Here is a 16,076-nt window from a genome sequence, read left to right as displayed (position 1 = left end):
AGTACGCTAGCTACCCGGCAAGCTAGCTAGCCGACGGCTAGATAGCCGCAGCTAGCCAGCAAGCTAGCTATCCAGTAAGCTAGCTAGCCGGCAAGCTAGCTAGCCAGTAAGCTAGCTACCCGGCAAGCTAGCTAGCCGGCGGCTAGATAGCCGGCAAGCTAGCTAGCCGACGGCTCGATAGCCGGCAAGCTAGCTAGCCGATCAAACTTTGATCACAGCTTCCTGATGTCCATCTCCCTCCCCTATAGTCTCCAGTCCAACCAGTGGATCCCAGCGGCGGCCCAGTCAGGACTTCCCTGGCTACATCCTGGCCATCTACAGCTCCAGACAGGTGATGGTGGAGCAGGTGGAGGCAGCCGCCACCACGCTGGCCGACGCCATCATCCTCCTGACGGAAAACAAAGGCGAAAGACACGAGGTGGTTGTCTCTGTCTACATAAATGTTGCGTTGCGTAAGCGCGTACATCTTACTGTTTTGCAGCAAGAGGAACGCTCCTGTCTTTTCTTTTTTTTTATGACAGCGCTTTAGAAAAAATCTATCATATTTTTGTTAGATCATTCTGCTCTCGACACAGCAGGTGGGCCGATCTCTCTGGAGTGTGTCAGGCACTACATGCATGCCAGTAATTGGTTGTATTCGAATATTTTCTGGGACAGTAATAATGGATGTTAGCGCATGAGAAACCTATAGGATAGCTTTTTTTCTTCTTCTTTTGAATATTTGACATATGTGAAAGATATGTTATTTTAGATATTTGAAAATTCTAATCTTTACACTGGCACAATTTTATTTTTTTGTCATATCAGGGCCGCGAGGGCATGACGTGCTACTATTTGACGCACGGCTGGGCGGGGCTCATCGTGGTGGTGGAAAACCGTCACCCCAAGTACTACCTCCACGTCTCCTGCGACTGCACAGACAGCTTCAACGTGGTGTCCACTCGCGGCAGCCTCAAGACCATCGACAGCGTACCGCCTTTACACCGGTATTTGTTTGTTTTTTTGGTTTATAGTGAGTTTTTATTTCATTTAAATTTTTGTAATTCAGTTCATTTTCATTAGTTTTAGAGCAGTTTTTTTTTTATTATTATTAGTTTTAGTATTAGTTTTAGATTTTTTATTTATTTATTTATTTTTATTTATTTATTTATTTTACAGTAAGATTAGTTCGTTTCAGTTTTCCATTTTTAAAAGCATTTTTATTTTATATTATGAATATTTTTATTTTTTATTTTGTTAGCTGAAGAAGAAATGTTTTAAGACAAAAATGAGCACAGTGGAGCTCTGACAGCTCATTAATCTTCCAGAATTTAGGCTGCATGTACGCCTGCAAATGATTCACTTGGACCGACGCATGTTGTATGACATGTTCGCTTCGAGAGTTATGACCCATATAAAAGGCAACTGTAAAGTGTCATGTTTTTTTTTTCTTCTTCTTTTATCAACCTCACCGTATTATTTTACAATGTTCTTACTCACTCGTACTTTAAAAATGTCTATTTCCTGAATTCTAAGACAATCTTCATCCTCCTGTTGTGGGCTCTCTGTCTCCCCCTTCAGGCAAGTTCTGGTGGTCCTCTCCCAGCTGGAAGGAAACGCCGGCTTCTCCATCACGCACCGTCTGGCTCACCGCAAAGCCGCTCAGGCCTCCCTGGGCGACTGGACGCCCACCAAAGCCGCCCACAGCCCCCAGCTCACCCCAGACATCGACGGCCTGCACCGGCCCAGGCCGCTATGACCACCGTCCAAACAAACGGTCACACCACTGGAGCGCTGGACGAGCGGCACGTGCGGCGCTGGAAACGCGGACAAAGATGTGGGGTAACGGCGCATCTGAATGTATTCGTCAACACTGAAGCTTTCTTCTGGCCCCTCAGGATGAACGAGGGCGGACTCGCTCAGCTGTGCGAAAATGCGGTACAAGCGCTGTATGTGGATTCCCAGTGCTGTTAACTACTGAGCCATTCGCAAGACTTCGTCCCTCCATTTTCCGCCCACTCGGTAAAACAACAAAGGGGGGGAGTGCTGGGGGACATTTACTGTATCTCACCCCACCGACAATAAGGTACCCATTGAGCCAAAACTACTTCTGTTTTTTGTTTTTTTTTTTACTTTATTTTTTAATTTTGACCATACAGGTACGGTCTTACATGTTTCATCCATAAACGTTTGTGTTGCATTTTAAAAGGTCTTAGGAAAGTGTCTCTAACTCAGGACCAAACGTGTCACTTGCACCAATACAGCGAACCCCCGCTTATTGGCAAATTTGCCTATTCTTGGATTTTTTTTGGAAGTACATTGACATAAGGGTAGGAGCTTCATTTAAGTCTCGTCTAAAAGGAAGAAAGTGCTTTGTTGGCATCTTGTGGCATTTGTAGGCAATATTTTGGGCTGGGTGTTCATTTTTAGCATATTTTTAATTTGCAGGTGTTCACTCACTCGATTAGATATTTTTTTTTAACAGAATGATCAAAGGTGGGTAATTTCTGTAAGAGATAGCTGACACTGCTATCACTTCACAGCCAGGAGCACTATGATGGCTTTTATGCTTTCAAAATTAATCTTTTTTTTTTTTTTCACACTGTTGTAAATGTTGATGTATACACGAGAGCAGGGTTTCCCTCCCGCGATGCAGTTTTTGAGATAACTGGACATTTCAGATTCAGTGAAAATTGTAAGCAAAAATATCAGAATTGGAATTACAGTTCAATGTATTGTTTTGAAATGAATGTGCTCCCTTAGCTGCATTAGTGAAAGAAAATTAAGTTACCCCACCCCCCCCAAAAAAATCAAAACAGAAAAACAGTAAAAGTATTTATTTCTCCTGCAGAAACAACCTGTTAGCTATGCTGGTTAGCTCGCCATGCTGGTTAGCTAGCTAGCTCGACTTTCACCAATTGTAGGCACGCTAACGCTCATAGCTGGTTGCTAACGGTCATTTCAAGACAGTGTTTTTATAATATATTAACGTCTTGAATTTGTCAAAGAGTTATGGGTAGCGCTTACGTCAAAGTGATGTCATACTGGAAACATTATCTCCGCTAGTAGCACATTTTGTTTAGTATCTCTACCGAGCTGCAGCAACTGAAAAATATCACAAAAGGGGAGAAGTTTGTACCAACCGTGACTGCATTGAAGCCTCCAAAAAACAAAATGGTTCCTTCCACCGAAACGTACAACCATTTTGAAACGATTAATGAACTGTTCACTCTTTGTGAGTACAATTAGATATTTGCTAAAGTATTGGGACACCTAATGGGGAAAAGCCTAAAAGCAGGTTTTTAGATGTTTTTTCGCCAGCCAAACTCTAGATTGATTTAATGAAAGGTTTGTCCTAATACTTTTGTCACACTCCATTCCTTAATGAATTCACTCGTCTCCATATTGGTGCAGTATAAATGCTAAAGGCGACAGGATTCTCTTTCTTGTTCCGCAGTTATTTTAATTCCCAACTCCCTCTCGCTCTGAACCAAGTGAATTAATTTCGCATCCTCCGCTCGGAAGGTCACCCCGATATTTGTCTTATTAGTCTCATTTTGACAGTTTTTGAGTATTTGAAGAAAGTCCCAGAGCAGCTGTTTGGACAGCCAGCCAGCCGACGTCGGAGAGTCTCTCGAGAGGGGAGCCGATGAAGTTTACTTTTGCAGCCTTTGTTTACCAAAGCGTGAGAATCGGGGGGCCCAAGAGCCCGATGACAAATTGTGCGGAAACCCTTGCAATCCTGTAAAATTGTCCCAGCAGAGCTTTTACTTGTACTTGAGTACTTGAACCGATCTTTTTTACCATGATACCTTGCCATTGAGATGAACTCTCTACAGTCAAATGACAGCATTCGGACGGGTTTATTTTTTTTATTATTATTACTTGAAAGCCACAAAGCTCTGAATTGGTTGACTGTGGCTCATTTGAATGCAAATGACACACGCAGATTAGGTTTTACATTTTAGCCATTTTCTTCCAGGCGTAGTTTGATCTTTTAAAACACTTTGTAAATGTTTCTGTGATGTAAAGCAGCTGTAAATATGTCCCCACCCTCCAAAAGAAACATCCAAGTGTACAATGACCACTGTTAGATATTTGCACTGAGCAGCTGTGCAGTTTAATTTATTTGGATCAATTTGTAGGCTTGTCGAATGATTTGTCACTGAGAAAGAATGTGATGGTGCGAGGCCACAGTGAGTCACTTTGTACTTGTTTTTTTGTTTTTTTAACCCAGTCTTATTGTCACTTGGGCTCTTGCTGGTGTCCCTCAGTCCTCCCCCATCTTTATCCATGTTTCAGTGGCGCCCCCTGCTGCTACGTTGTTGAGGCTACAACTACAGACAAAACCCGTCCTTTGAAATTGTACAGGTGCAAAAGTTTTACACACAAACTGTGTTGTATTTTAAAAAACAAAGTAAACTAAATAATTTTTAAACAAGTAGTAAAACCAACAAACAGGAGCCTAATGCTGACAAATGTGATATAATACTTTAGCAATTCTTTTCGGGGGGGTTGGGGTGTGAATATGTGTATAATATGTATGTTTTAATATTTCAATCTCAGGTTCCAGTGGACCAAATAAAAGTTCTTTTTTTAAATTAAGCACAAGCGTTTTTGTTTTTGTCACCTCACTTCGACATAGTTCCGCAGTAAGAAGAGGGCGGAAAAGCACCACATGTAGCTCCTCAACGCACTGAGATGGCGCCAAAGCACTACATGAAGCTCCTCGACGTACTTCGACTTAGTTCCTTGGCAACAAGAAAGAAATAGAAAGAAATAAAGCGCCACATAATGCATTTCAATTAAGTTCCATGACAATTGACTAATAAGGCGCCAAAGCACTACATGAAGCTCCTCGGCTCACTTCAACATAGTTCCTCTGGACAAAATAAAGAACATGTTGGTAATAGAAAATGGCAACAAGAACATTTTTGTCATATCCTTTTTAAAAACGTTACCTCCCACTTTCCCCTTTTACTTACCCCTTTTATCCTCTGGTGTCAGGGTCTGAATTTTTTTTTTTTTTTTTGCTGATCTGTACCCACAGATTAGTAATCTGTACCCACAGTTTAGTAATCTGTACCCACAGATTAGCAATCTGTACCCACAGATTAGCAATCTGTACCCACAGATTAGCAATCTGTACCCACAGTTTAGTCATCTGTACCCACAGTTTAGTAATCTGCACCCACAGTTTAGTAATCTGCACCCACAGTTTAACAATCTGTACCCGCAGTTTAGTAATCTGTACCCACAGTTTAGTAATCTGTACCCACAGTTTAGTAATCTGTACCCACAGTTTAACAATCTGTACCCACAGTTTAGTAATCTGTACCCACAGTTTAGTAATCTGTACACACAGTTTATTAAACCGTACCCACAGTTTACTAATCTGTACCTAAACCGTACCCACGGTTTAGCACTTCTCTGGCATTATGTAATACGCATGCGCACGCAATGTTCGAGTGGTTGCTTGACAGCAGTATTAGCAGCGAACGGCTGCTTCTTTTCATCTTAAACTGGAGATTTTAGCAGCAATCACCCACTCCTCCCTGAAGACGTTCACAGTCGCTCCAGAGAGAATCAATACCGTAAGTGTATCGTGTGCTAATACTGCTGTCAAGCAACCACTCGAACTTTGCGTGCGCATGCGTATTCCGTAACGCCACAGAAGTGCTAAACCGTGGGTACGGTTTACTAAAATGTGTGTACAGGTTACCAAACTGTGGGTACAGATTACTAAACTGTGGGTACAGATTGTTAAACTGTGGGTACAGATTACTAAAGTGTGGGTACAGATGACTAAACTGTTGGTACAGATTGTTAAACTGTGGGTACAGTTTACTAAACTGTGGGAACAGATTAGCAAAAATTAAAATTCAGATCCTGACACCAGAGAGGCTCCGTACCCTCTCCCTCCCCACATCATCTGCACTCCCACTTTAGACCCCCCCCAGGGTTACATGATAGGATGACACCCCGCATGAGGAGCTGTCAGTCATTGCAATCCTCAACTAAAGAAGAGAAAGCAAGACCTTCGGAAGAAATTGGCTGCAACCGGGAGGTATGACAGAAAATTTTTCTCCACTGCTTTGACACATCTCCGGCTGGACAGCTGAAAATGCGATAAGGCTCGGGTGAAATAGTGCAAGGACTGCTTGTCTGTTGATATGGCGCATCTTAATTAGATGAGTCGTGACTGTTTTTATGCTCAAATGCTAAGGGCAAAGTGTGCCTCTTGTGACTCAGCATAACTGATAATGTGCATTCATCTGGGAGGAAATACTTCATTTTTAAATATCAGCTAGAAGTGGTTGTGTGGCTGTAGAAAAAAATGTATATTTAAATTGAGAATTAATTTGATTTTTTATGTAATGTATTTATAATGATGTCCACTTTTCTATTTTGAAAAAGGTTTCCAATCATGGCGTCCCAGATCACACCAGGCAACGACAGCGTCTTCTCTGACCAGTCCGGCTTCTACTCGCTGGACGCCAACGTCCCGGGTCTCTCCAAGGTGATCCTAAATAAGCTCAACTTGAATGACTACGGGCAATACAGGTAGGACTTTATTACCCCGTTTTTTGTTTGTAAACAACATATTATTCCCCCTCGATTCAATCAATTTCCATTGACTTCTTAGGGCTGCCTTGGAGGGCAAAACCAAAGGAATTGCATTCCGTAACTACAAGGAAATGTTCCAGAAGATGGAGGAGACCTTCAAATTCTGCACCGGCTGCAACAAACTTCCAGAACATGTCGGCGAGGGAAACACGCTGAAGCGCTGTGTCAAGTGAGTCCAGTATTAAACAATGCCATCACTCCAATCCCCAAGAAAAATCGCCCTGCATTGTACAAAAACATAAGAAGAAAACATGGCCGGCCGATGTCCAGGTGTAAATATAACTAAGACCTTCTGACTGTGAATCATCTCCATGGAACTTGGCAGCTCATAAAACACGCTTACGGATGCCTCTAATGTCAAAACATCCCATAATATACTTTGCAGCCTACTTTTTATGACGACGATTTAAAGCAAGATAATGCGGTAATCTGACAGCATCAAATGATAAATTTGGACGCCATGCGTTGCAATGACACCTCTCGTGTTGCGTTTGGCCTAGCATCAACGCTAATGTTACTTTTCAGAGTTGCGCGTACTCCTCATACAAACTTTATTACACTCTAAGTAGCTAATAATATAGCATGATAATGTTTACCTAGTAACCTAATCATCTACTTTAGTCAAGTATAATGACCGATATACCAGCCAGGCCACCACTATTGTTGTGTTAGCCCTAGCATAAGTGCTATTGCTACTTTTCAGAGTCGTGTGTGCTACTCATATAAGTTTTATTTCACATTAAGAAGCTAATAAGTACCTAATAATCATCCATTATCTATTTTAGTCTATTGGAATGTTCGCAAGCCAGCCAGGACAACTCTCATTGTAGAGTTAGCCTTAGCATCAATGACAATGTGGCTTTTCATAAATGTGTATATTACTCATACTAATTTAATGTTACACTAAGAAGCAAATATCAAGTAATCTCTATTGTTCTGTAATATTGGTGGACCAGCCAGAACACCTCTCATGTTGCGCTATAGTTAGCATCAATGCTAACATTGCTTTTTTTTTTAGTGTGTACTTATATTAATATGTTTTGCTCACTAAGAAGCTAATAGCTTAATGCCTAATGACCTTTTTAGTGGCTTTTTATTATTGGTGTTTCAGCCAGAACACTTTCATGTTGTTAGCATCAATGCTAATGTTACCTTTTCGTTTATTGATACAAACGTTATTGCACGCAAAGTAGCTCAATGCTGCTGTATGATCACAAGTACCTATTAATCCCTAATCATCTATTTTAAGATTAATGTAAGATTAGTTTTAAATTCAGTTATGGTATTATCGTTTGGTCTATTATTCACACGTTTGCTCTTGTTTTAAAAGCCTTTTCCAAGTCGGTAATTCAACTCCTGTTGCTAATTAGAAAAGCTCTCCCAACTGTATTGGTCTTTAGACGAGCACGTAAACCCCTACAAGTGCCACTCACGCACACACATACACTGTACACGCCCTGAAAATTCTCAGCTGCTTCTGCCTCTCTCCGTTGTAATAATTGGTAGCAGCTGATGTTTAATGCTGATTCACCAACATGCAATAAAACTTCCTTGTCCATCATTGCAACAACATGACTTCTCAACCTGCCATTTTATTTCTTATTCCCTTCACATTTATGCAGTTATAAAAGTATAACCCAAGCTTCTTTTGAGTCACACTAATAAGCCTCTTTTTCATTGATTTTTTATGCTAATAGTTAACCTTCAAGGACATAAAAATAATGTAGTCCCCCTGTCAGACCAACACATTACATCACCACGGTCTTCATTTTGTGTCAAGGACGGTGTTTTCCTACCACAAACAAAATTGTGGTCAGCTATTAGTTTTATTATACTGTGCTGTATATTGGGTATGTCATGCAAAGCATCCATAAGGGTTTTTATGGCAGGTCTGAGTTGACCACCAGATTCCAGGGTATTGTTTTGCATTTATTTTTTTTTAGCAGAATTCCGAACCGAGGTGGCATTTATTCACATAAGGACAGGTTTTATTTTGAAAACTGCCATACATAAGTTTTTAAAAAAACAAATATGAAATTTGTATGTAAAATTTGTGAAATTATTTTATTAACACGTTAATAATTTATTCTCATGTTTTGTTTTTATTATTTATATAGAATGTAATTATTATTATTATTATTATTTCTAAGAGTTCTTCTGTCTTCCTCTGCCCCCATCGGACTTGCGACAGGTGTTTAAACGTTTACTACTGCTCCAAGGATTGTCAGGTAAAGAACTGGCCTCAGCACAAAAAGTTCTGCAAGATGTTGCGTCTGGTGGCCATCGACAGGCTGGTTGAGTGGCTGACGTTCACCGGTGAGTTTGTGTCAAGAAATCAATCCATAGAAAAGCACTTTGATGAGGCAGATTATTTTAATGCTGAGCTACATCAACCAAATATCAGTAGACAATGTAAAGACTTGCAAAATTGTTGTTGTTGTTTTTTTTTTTTTATTTAATCCATCTCAGGGTGCAGCCATTTTGCCATGAAAATGACATCACAGTTGCTCAGGAAACGACCAATGATGGCTCGCCTGTTTTCTGAGCTTGTTCATGTGACGGTCACGAGTTGAACCGTGATTGGTTGTTACCTGAGACCTGAGCAACTGTGACACCATTTTCAATAGATGCAAAATGGCAAAATGGCCGCCAACTTGTATTTTTTTTTTTTTTATTGAAGAAAAACGTCAATCTCAAATCATGTTTCTCCATTGAAATGAATGGGAATTCAATTATTCCATCTCACCCTCTCAAAAAAAGAATCAATACAAATGCTTGGAATGTGTTGTTTTTGTTTAACAAGAAAAATAACATTCTAATATAAAGTACAATCTAAAAAGATACAGTAATGACATTAAATAAAATTTAAACAATTAAATAGTTTTAAATGTTTTTTTTTGTTTGGTTTTTTTTTTGCTTCAACTCAATGGACATTGTGCTGCTGCTTGTGCTGTGCAAGATTTGCCCATCGGGGGCAGTATAATACTGACATGGAGACGCGCACAAAGAAGAGTTTCACAACTTGATTCAGTAACATGCAGTAATATTTGTCACTTTTTCACAAAAATTTAATACAGTTTAAAAGGATTTATAGTTCATAAATTTGATATAGAAAATTATTAATGAGAATACAATAGAATGCAATGCATATTATTTTATTTTATTCACACATGAGCAGCACATAAAAATCAAATGCATATTTCAAATCCTCCCCGCCCACAGGTGACCTTCCACTTCCTTCCGAGAAGTGGTCCAAGCCAGCTGCTGAGGTGAAAACCTGGCAGGACTGGCTTGCCCTGCAGGAAGACCACCTCACATCACGCCTGGACGCCATCCTGACCTGCGGCAACATGGAGGCCCTGTGGAGGAACGCCGGCAGGCCCAGGCCGGACGATGGCGACCTGCGGCAGTCCGTGTGGCGCGTTCAGAGCGAGTTCCTCTCCAGAGTACTCACGGTGGGCTCGGCCGTGAGACGCTACCAGCTGGACCCTCACGCTAAACCGCTTACCATCCACATAGCGGGGGCGTCCCACAATGAGACCATGGGGGCCAGGCTGACGGACTTTGACGAGCTCAATAACATGTTCCCGGGGCACAGCGGTATTGAGGTGGTCATGGTGGGACCGGAGGTGGTGGCGGGCCCCATCATGAGACCCCCTCTCACGGCCTTTGGGCCCAGGAATAGGGTTTACATCAGCGCCTATAAGGGCCTCTACCATCAGTTTTGGGAGGACGTGATCGAGAAGGAAGAAGCAGCCAAACCAGACCTGGTGGTCGGATTTCACCCTGGTAGGTCAACTCACCAATTGTTGTGTTGTTTTTTCCACATGGCATTAATTGAGTCGTCATTGTGCTGCTCTTTGCAGCGTTGAACTAGATAGGATCATTTTAATATTATTCAGGTGCTATATTGGTCCTGCATATCATTAGAAATCTACAAAATATTATTTGGCCTACTCACATTGCAGTAAGCACAACTAAGCCATGTCTGCCATCTAGTGGTGGTTGGTGATATTACAACCCAAAACTACAGTCAATCACCAGCGGATTCACACATTTGCATTTTTATTTCTTCATTTTTTGTTCCAATATTTTGTCTTTTTTTTTTGGACCCTCCCCCTCAGTTGTCTGTTTTATGTGAAAAATGTATAATGAATGTTTATCAATTATAATTTTTCCTTTTTTGGGGGATTTGTTCATCATCATAATAATAATAATAATAATAATAATAATAAATTCCCAAAAATTCCTTTTAAAATAAAATAAAAAAAGATGCCTTAAAAATAGAATTAAAAATATATTTTTAAGTATTTAAATGGTTAAAGAAATTTACCATTTAGCTTTAGCATTAACTCATTCACTCCCAGCCATTTTCACAGAAGCAATCCCGTTCGCTCCCGGCTGTTTTACTGGATTTTGACTGATTTTGCAAGGCCCACAGAATATTGTGTTCTATTGCTATAAAAGCATGGAACCTATCAAAAGAAAGATTAAAAAAAAAGTATGTTTCTATCTGTTTCCGTTTTGCAGCAATTAGCATTAGAAGAGAGCTAAGTTTAATCAGTTATCACAAATCTATTTAAAATTCTAAGTAATTTAGCTTTTTTTTTCTAGATGGCCCTGGTTGATCTCCTTTGCTCTGCTGCCACCTGCTGGCCGTTTGTGTAATAACTACCATTGCTGCAATCGTTCTTTGCAGTTGAGAGGCTGCATCAAAGCCTTCTGTATGCTCTAGCATAAAAAAAACAAAAAACAAAAAAAAACGTATAAATAAGGGACACTTAAAACATTAAAAAACGTATTTACACGTTATTGGGAGCAAATGAGTTAAGCTAGCAGACGTCAAAGCTAAGCCATGTGGCTGTTTTAAATAAACGGCGGTTTATGGACAATGTGACAGTAAATTTTCAACTGGGATTGGCATACTTTGAGTTCACTGCCAACATACAGCGCTCAAATCTAACAGTCAGGACACTTGTATCTCAAGGTGCCACCGTACATTAGGGATGTAAACGCGTGATCTTAAAACTTCACAATATCGTCGTCGTCATGTTCACGACATTTAAATGCAACACATCTGTTAAAAAAAGTCAGGTTGATTTCCATTTGTGCAGTCTAGCACCTTCTGGTGGCTAGTTTTTTAGTGCAATTTAATTTTCATTGTGGATGTTTTGGCCCTTCTATGTTGAAAATCTATACTAATTGTCAGATGAAGGGGAACGTAAAGATGCCTGTGAAGCAAGTCAATATGTGGACCAACTCAAAGTGTGCGTGCATTAACAACATAACATAATAATGATAATAATAACATAACATTGCTGTTATGTACAAAAACACAATTTTGTGCTTTTTTTTTTAAAGTATGAGCTCTTTTTTTTTTTTTACAATATTGTGACCTTTTTTAAATATCGCCAACCTCCCCTCTATATCGTGATAATTATCGTATCGTGAGCTTCATATCGTGATAATTATCGTATCGTGACATTTGGATATTGTTACATCCCTACTGTGCATCGTTTAAAACAATAAAAAATGAAATTTTCACCTTGATAAAAATAGAAGAGGTCAAAAACAATATCTTCTTTCCAATTATCCTCCCATCTTTCAGAGAACACAGCAAATTAGGCATTTAACTCGCTAGAACGGCTCTGTTCATTAGCCCCTGGCTTTTATTGGAGATTGTTGGTGATTAATGGGAGCAGCTGGGAATACACTTTTACTGGCTGGCATCGTAACGTCCGCTAGCTGACCTTCTGAAAGGGTGGAGACTCGTTCCCCACTTTCTGATCCACGCAGGGGCACTTGCGCCTTAAAAGTACATGAAGGAGTCTAAAATGGTGTCATGTAAGTGTATTAAATCATATAAATGATAAACAATGTTTACGATTCGGGAAATATAGCGCGATGGACGCCCGCATAGTGCCAGCTCATAAAAGTGGCACTATATGCTGACGCCTCCTATATGATCTTGCACCGCGAGTCTGATGTGCGACCCTTCAACCCACCAAGCAGCAGTTAAAGCCCGACCCCGGCCGCAACCGTGACCTCCACCCGCAGCGGCTCACTTATCACCGTGTGCTAAATATACAACGAGCCGTCACGCGGCGAGTAAACTGCCCCCGAGAGAAGCTGGTTGCGTATCAGCTGGCCCACGACAACGTTATGACACGGTTGGATAGCACCGGGACGGGTGACAAAGTAGATAAATAATCAGGGAAGGTGAATGCGTATTGAAAGACGGATGGAGATTTATGGCGAAAGTGGCAAAGGAAAGATCATGGGGAAAGAAAAAAAAAATACAATAATATATATATATATATATTTGCAAAGAATATAGCCTAAAAGTTTACAACACTGCAACTAATGAAGCTAATCATTAGCACATCTATTGAGTTTTACATTATGTGTTAGCATTAAGCTAGTTGGGGCATTTCTTCGTGTTTCTTTTATATTCTAAATGTATATTTCTATTATTTTTATATGTTCAAGTAAATCAATCAAATCCCTGCATAATTGCGGTTCGACGTTTTTTTTTTTTAGAATCTATTCTTGGTTATTTGTTGAAAAACTCATCACATCGTGAAAGCAATATCTAGTATAAAATATAACTTTGCCGCCAACTTGCGAAATCTTGGTGCAAAGGAACTATGTTGGAAGGGAGGAGCTTCATTTTTAAAGTGCTTTGCCATCACTAAGCTATTGTAAATATTTTAGTAATTATTGGTTATAAAGAATATTAAATAAAATGTGAAATATATGGCCTTTACAAATGTAAACAATGGTCTTTTTCAAAGGTCGTAGAGCCCTCTGATGTATTTAACAAAAGGATGACTAAGCATTTTAATAGGCAGAAATAAATGAATTTATTCTGCACAAAAGCATTACAGTAACCTAACTATTATTATATTTTATTTTATTATTTTAATATGATCATTTAAAAAAAAAAAAAAAAAAAAAAAAAACATCCAGACTTTCAATCTTGAAGCAACATAATGTTGCACGACACATTTGAAGTGCCTTTGAAAATTATTAGATATGTTATCTCGTAGGAGTGTGACGATATATCGATATCGCGATAAATCGTGATACTTTGTCTCCTGATAGATTATCGATACGCCTACACAAGTTTCGCGATATTTTTAGTTAATATACAGCCACTATAACTTTTCCATTGTTAATTACTTATTGAGCAATTACTTGACGAGCCACTAGGGGGAGCGCCTCATAAGAGTGGCGGGGAAATGAACGAAAGTCTTCGGGCGAAGAAGACTCGTCAGCTTACTTTTACTTGTGTAAGACTCACTTTTGCACACGTTTCCTTGAAAAATGTATATTATATCTTCAATTTTAACATTTCAAAACATATTTAAGACATTTGTATTTGTTTTAAAAAAAAATGCACTAAACTGCTTACTGTGAAGAAGACACCAGTTTGAATATTGTGTTTCAGTGACCGTACAAAAAGAAACTACTTTCTCATTGAAAAAAACCCATCAGTTTATGTCTTGAGTAGTTTTATCTTAGATTATTGTGGATTTATCATAGTATTGATTTGTGAGAAAATATTACATTGACCATATTTGGTCATGTGAGGTTTCTGCCTGACAGTGATGATCAATTTGTGTCTTCTGTTATACATGCTGAGTCATCCTAACGACTAAATAGTCTCTTCAAGCACAAACGCATTAGATATGACCCTGAAAAGTTCAAACCTTGTCCAGTTCCTTGGTGGTTTTGTTGCTGCATCACTTTACAAACAAAACCGCACTCGACTCTCCTGTTTTAATTAGTCCTAATTGTATCAGAGAATCTCGCAGAGATATTCCTTGGGGCTAATCAAAATCTTTATCCTGCATAAAGGCCAAATTCTCATTAGTGCCACACGATTATTGCAATTAATAGCCAGACTGCAGCGATTTGCGCTTCATCTTTCCCCGAGGGTTCAAACATTAAATCCTTGTTTAATGTTTTATCTTGATGAGAAGCGCTAACCTGCGGCGTGGCGAAACGGATGAAGCCGAACTGAGCTGTGCTCATATTTCCTCGCCGCGCGTCGTTTTTGTTTTGGCCCGCCGCTGTCAGCCGACATCCGCCAATAACCTAAGACCCGATCGATCTGGGTGGGGCCGTAGAAGCCGGCTCGGGGACAGATAAGCAGGGGTTGGATTTAACGCCTTTGATTTCTCCACGGTGGCTCCGAGCTCGGAGGCCCGGTTGAAGGGGCGAGCTATTCAGACCACGCTCGGACGGATAAATCAGCGTCAGGGCTGAAGTGCCAACTGGCGGCTAATGTGAGGATGCCGGATTATCCGGCAGGTCGAAGATGGATTTCGGCTCTCGCTTGTCAACACGTGAGTGTCGGGAGGTCACTGTGGATTTGCACCTGCTGGAGGAAAAAAAAAGTGCTCTGCCTAATCTATATTATTTACAACCCAAATTCTAATATTGTTTCATAACAAAACTTTTTTTTAAAGAATTTAACAGGTTGAGTATCAGGATTTCATGCTACAATCCAATTCATTGTGCTGCTCCTTCTGATGTGCCTGTCTTGGCCACCAGGGGGCAGTATAATACAGTCATGCAGACACAAACAAAGAATAACGTTATTCCTACTATGTGGAACAAAAATGAGCTCTATATATGGCAACGTGATAATGGCGGTATTAAGAGGTGGATTAAGTCTACTAAATCCCCACTGTATGTGCAGGTAGCGAATGGGAAAAAAAAACAAATTTGTGAGGGAGGATAATCCTAACAAAAATATCTTGCACACTAATCAAGCATCACATCTGTGAACTCTTCGACACTCATTATTTTTACCCTTTTCTTCATGAGCTAATTAGTCACCCCCTTGCCAGGTTTCCACGCCAACCAGGGTCTTGTGGAGGGTTGGCTCCCCACCTTGCTCTTGCTCCGAGACTACAACATCCCTTCTTACTTCACAGTATACAGGTCAGTCATGTTGTTATGACAAATTATAATAGTTTGTCGTAGTTGGGTGTTGTTATTTATCGTCAACATGAGGAAGAAAGGTCAAAGGTATTTTTAAACCATTCCACAATGACACTGCAGCCCTCTTGTGGCATTCACTGGCAGTGCAATGTCCTGCTTTTTGCATCGATACCAGCTGTTGATGGAGAAAATCTCCAATTAGTGCACCGTGTATACAATATGGAGACGTCATTAGTTCTGTTGGTTCCGACAGCGACATGGAGCTGAAGTATTCGCTGCAGATCCTTCTGGAGTTGGAGATGGACATCAAGGACAGTGGGGCCAATCCGTTCACGTCGCAGAAACCAGAGCAGGTGCAAGCCTGCCCCAACAAACCTGCCGTGTACTGTAACTCTCACTACGTCGCTTTCCAAGGACTGATGCCAAGGGAAGACTTTGAGGAGGCCAACTAAACGATTGCTTATTACTGCATCTGGCGAATTTTTTTTTTTTTTTTTTAAACAGGATGGATTGGATGG

The 16,076-nt window shown here is 40.2% G+C and overlaps 2 protein-coding genes across 5 annotated transcripts in view; both read left to right on the top strand.

The window, feature by feature from the left end:
• Nucleotides 1–4,584, top strand: part of capn15 (calpain 15) — a 37,282-nt gene extending 32,698 nt beyond the window's left edge. For all 3 annotated transcript variants that reach the window (XM_077502490.1, XM_077502491.1, XM_077502489.1), the window contains exons 10-12: nucleotides 249–418; nucleotides 808–986; nucleotides 1,561–4,584. In XM_077502490.1, the coding sequence (XP_077358616.1) occupies nucleotides 249–418; nucleotides 808–986; nucleotides 1,561–1,738 (527 nt within the window). In that variant the 3' untranslated portion in view covers nucleotides 1,739–4,584. The remainder of the gene's footprint in view (nucleotides 1–248; nucleotides 419–807; nucleotides 987–1,560) is intronic.
• Nucleotides 4,585–5,955: 1,371 nt separating this feature from the next.
• Nucleotides 5,956–16,050, top strand: LOC144005117 (putative protein MSS51 homolog, mitochondrial). Of its 2 annotated transcripts, XM_077503056.1 has the most exons (7): nucleotides 5,956–6,046; nucleotides 6,397–6,543; nucleotides 6,626–6,775; nucleotides 8,798–8,922; nucleotides 9,829–10,395; nucleotides 15,465–15,558; nucleotides 15,812–16,050. In XM_077503056.1, the coding sequence occupies exons 2-7, from the start codon at nucleotides 6,407–6,409 to the stop codon at nucleotides 16,008–16,010; spliced, it is 1,272 nt and encodes a 423-aa protein (XP_077359182.1). In that variant the 5' UTR covers nucleotides 5,956–6,046; nucleotides 6,397–6,406; the 3' UTR covers nucleotides 16,011–16,050. The 2 variants fall into 2 exon arrangements, with proteins under 2 accessions (XP_077359182.1, XP_077359181.1); XM_077503055.1 differs by having other exon boundaries at nucleotides 5,981–6,543.
• The last annotated feature ends 26 nt before the right edge of the window (nucleotides 16,051–16,076 follow it).

Source organism: Festucalex cinctus, chromosome 17, assembly GCF_051991245.1.
Source record: "Festucalex cinctus isolate MCC-2025b chromosome 17, RoL_Fcin_1.0, whole genome shotgun sequence".
In the NCBI taxonomy this organism is placed as follows: Eukaryota; Metazoa; Chordata; class Actinopteri; order Syngnathiformes; family Syngnathidae; genus Festucalex; species Festucalex cinctus.
The sequence above is the reverse complement of the archived record's forward strand: the minus strand, read 5'-3'. Positions and strand labels throughout refer to the sequence as shown.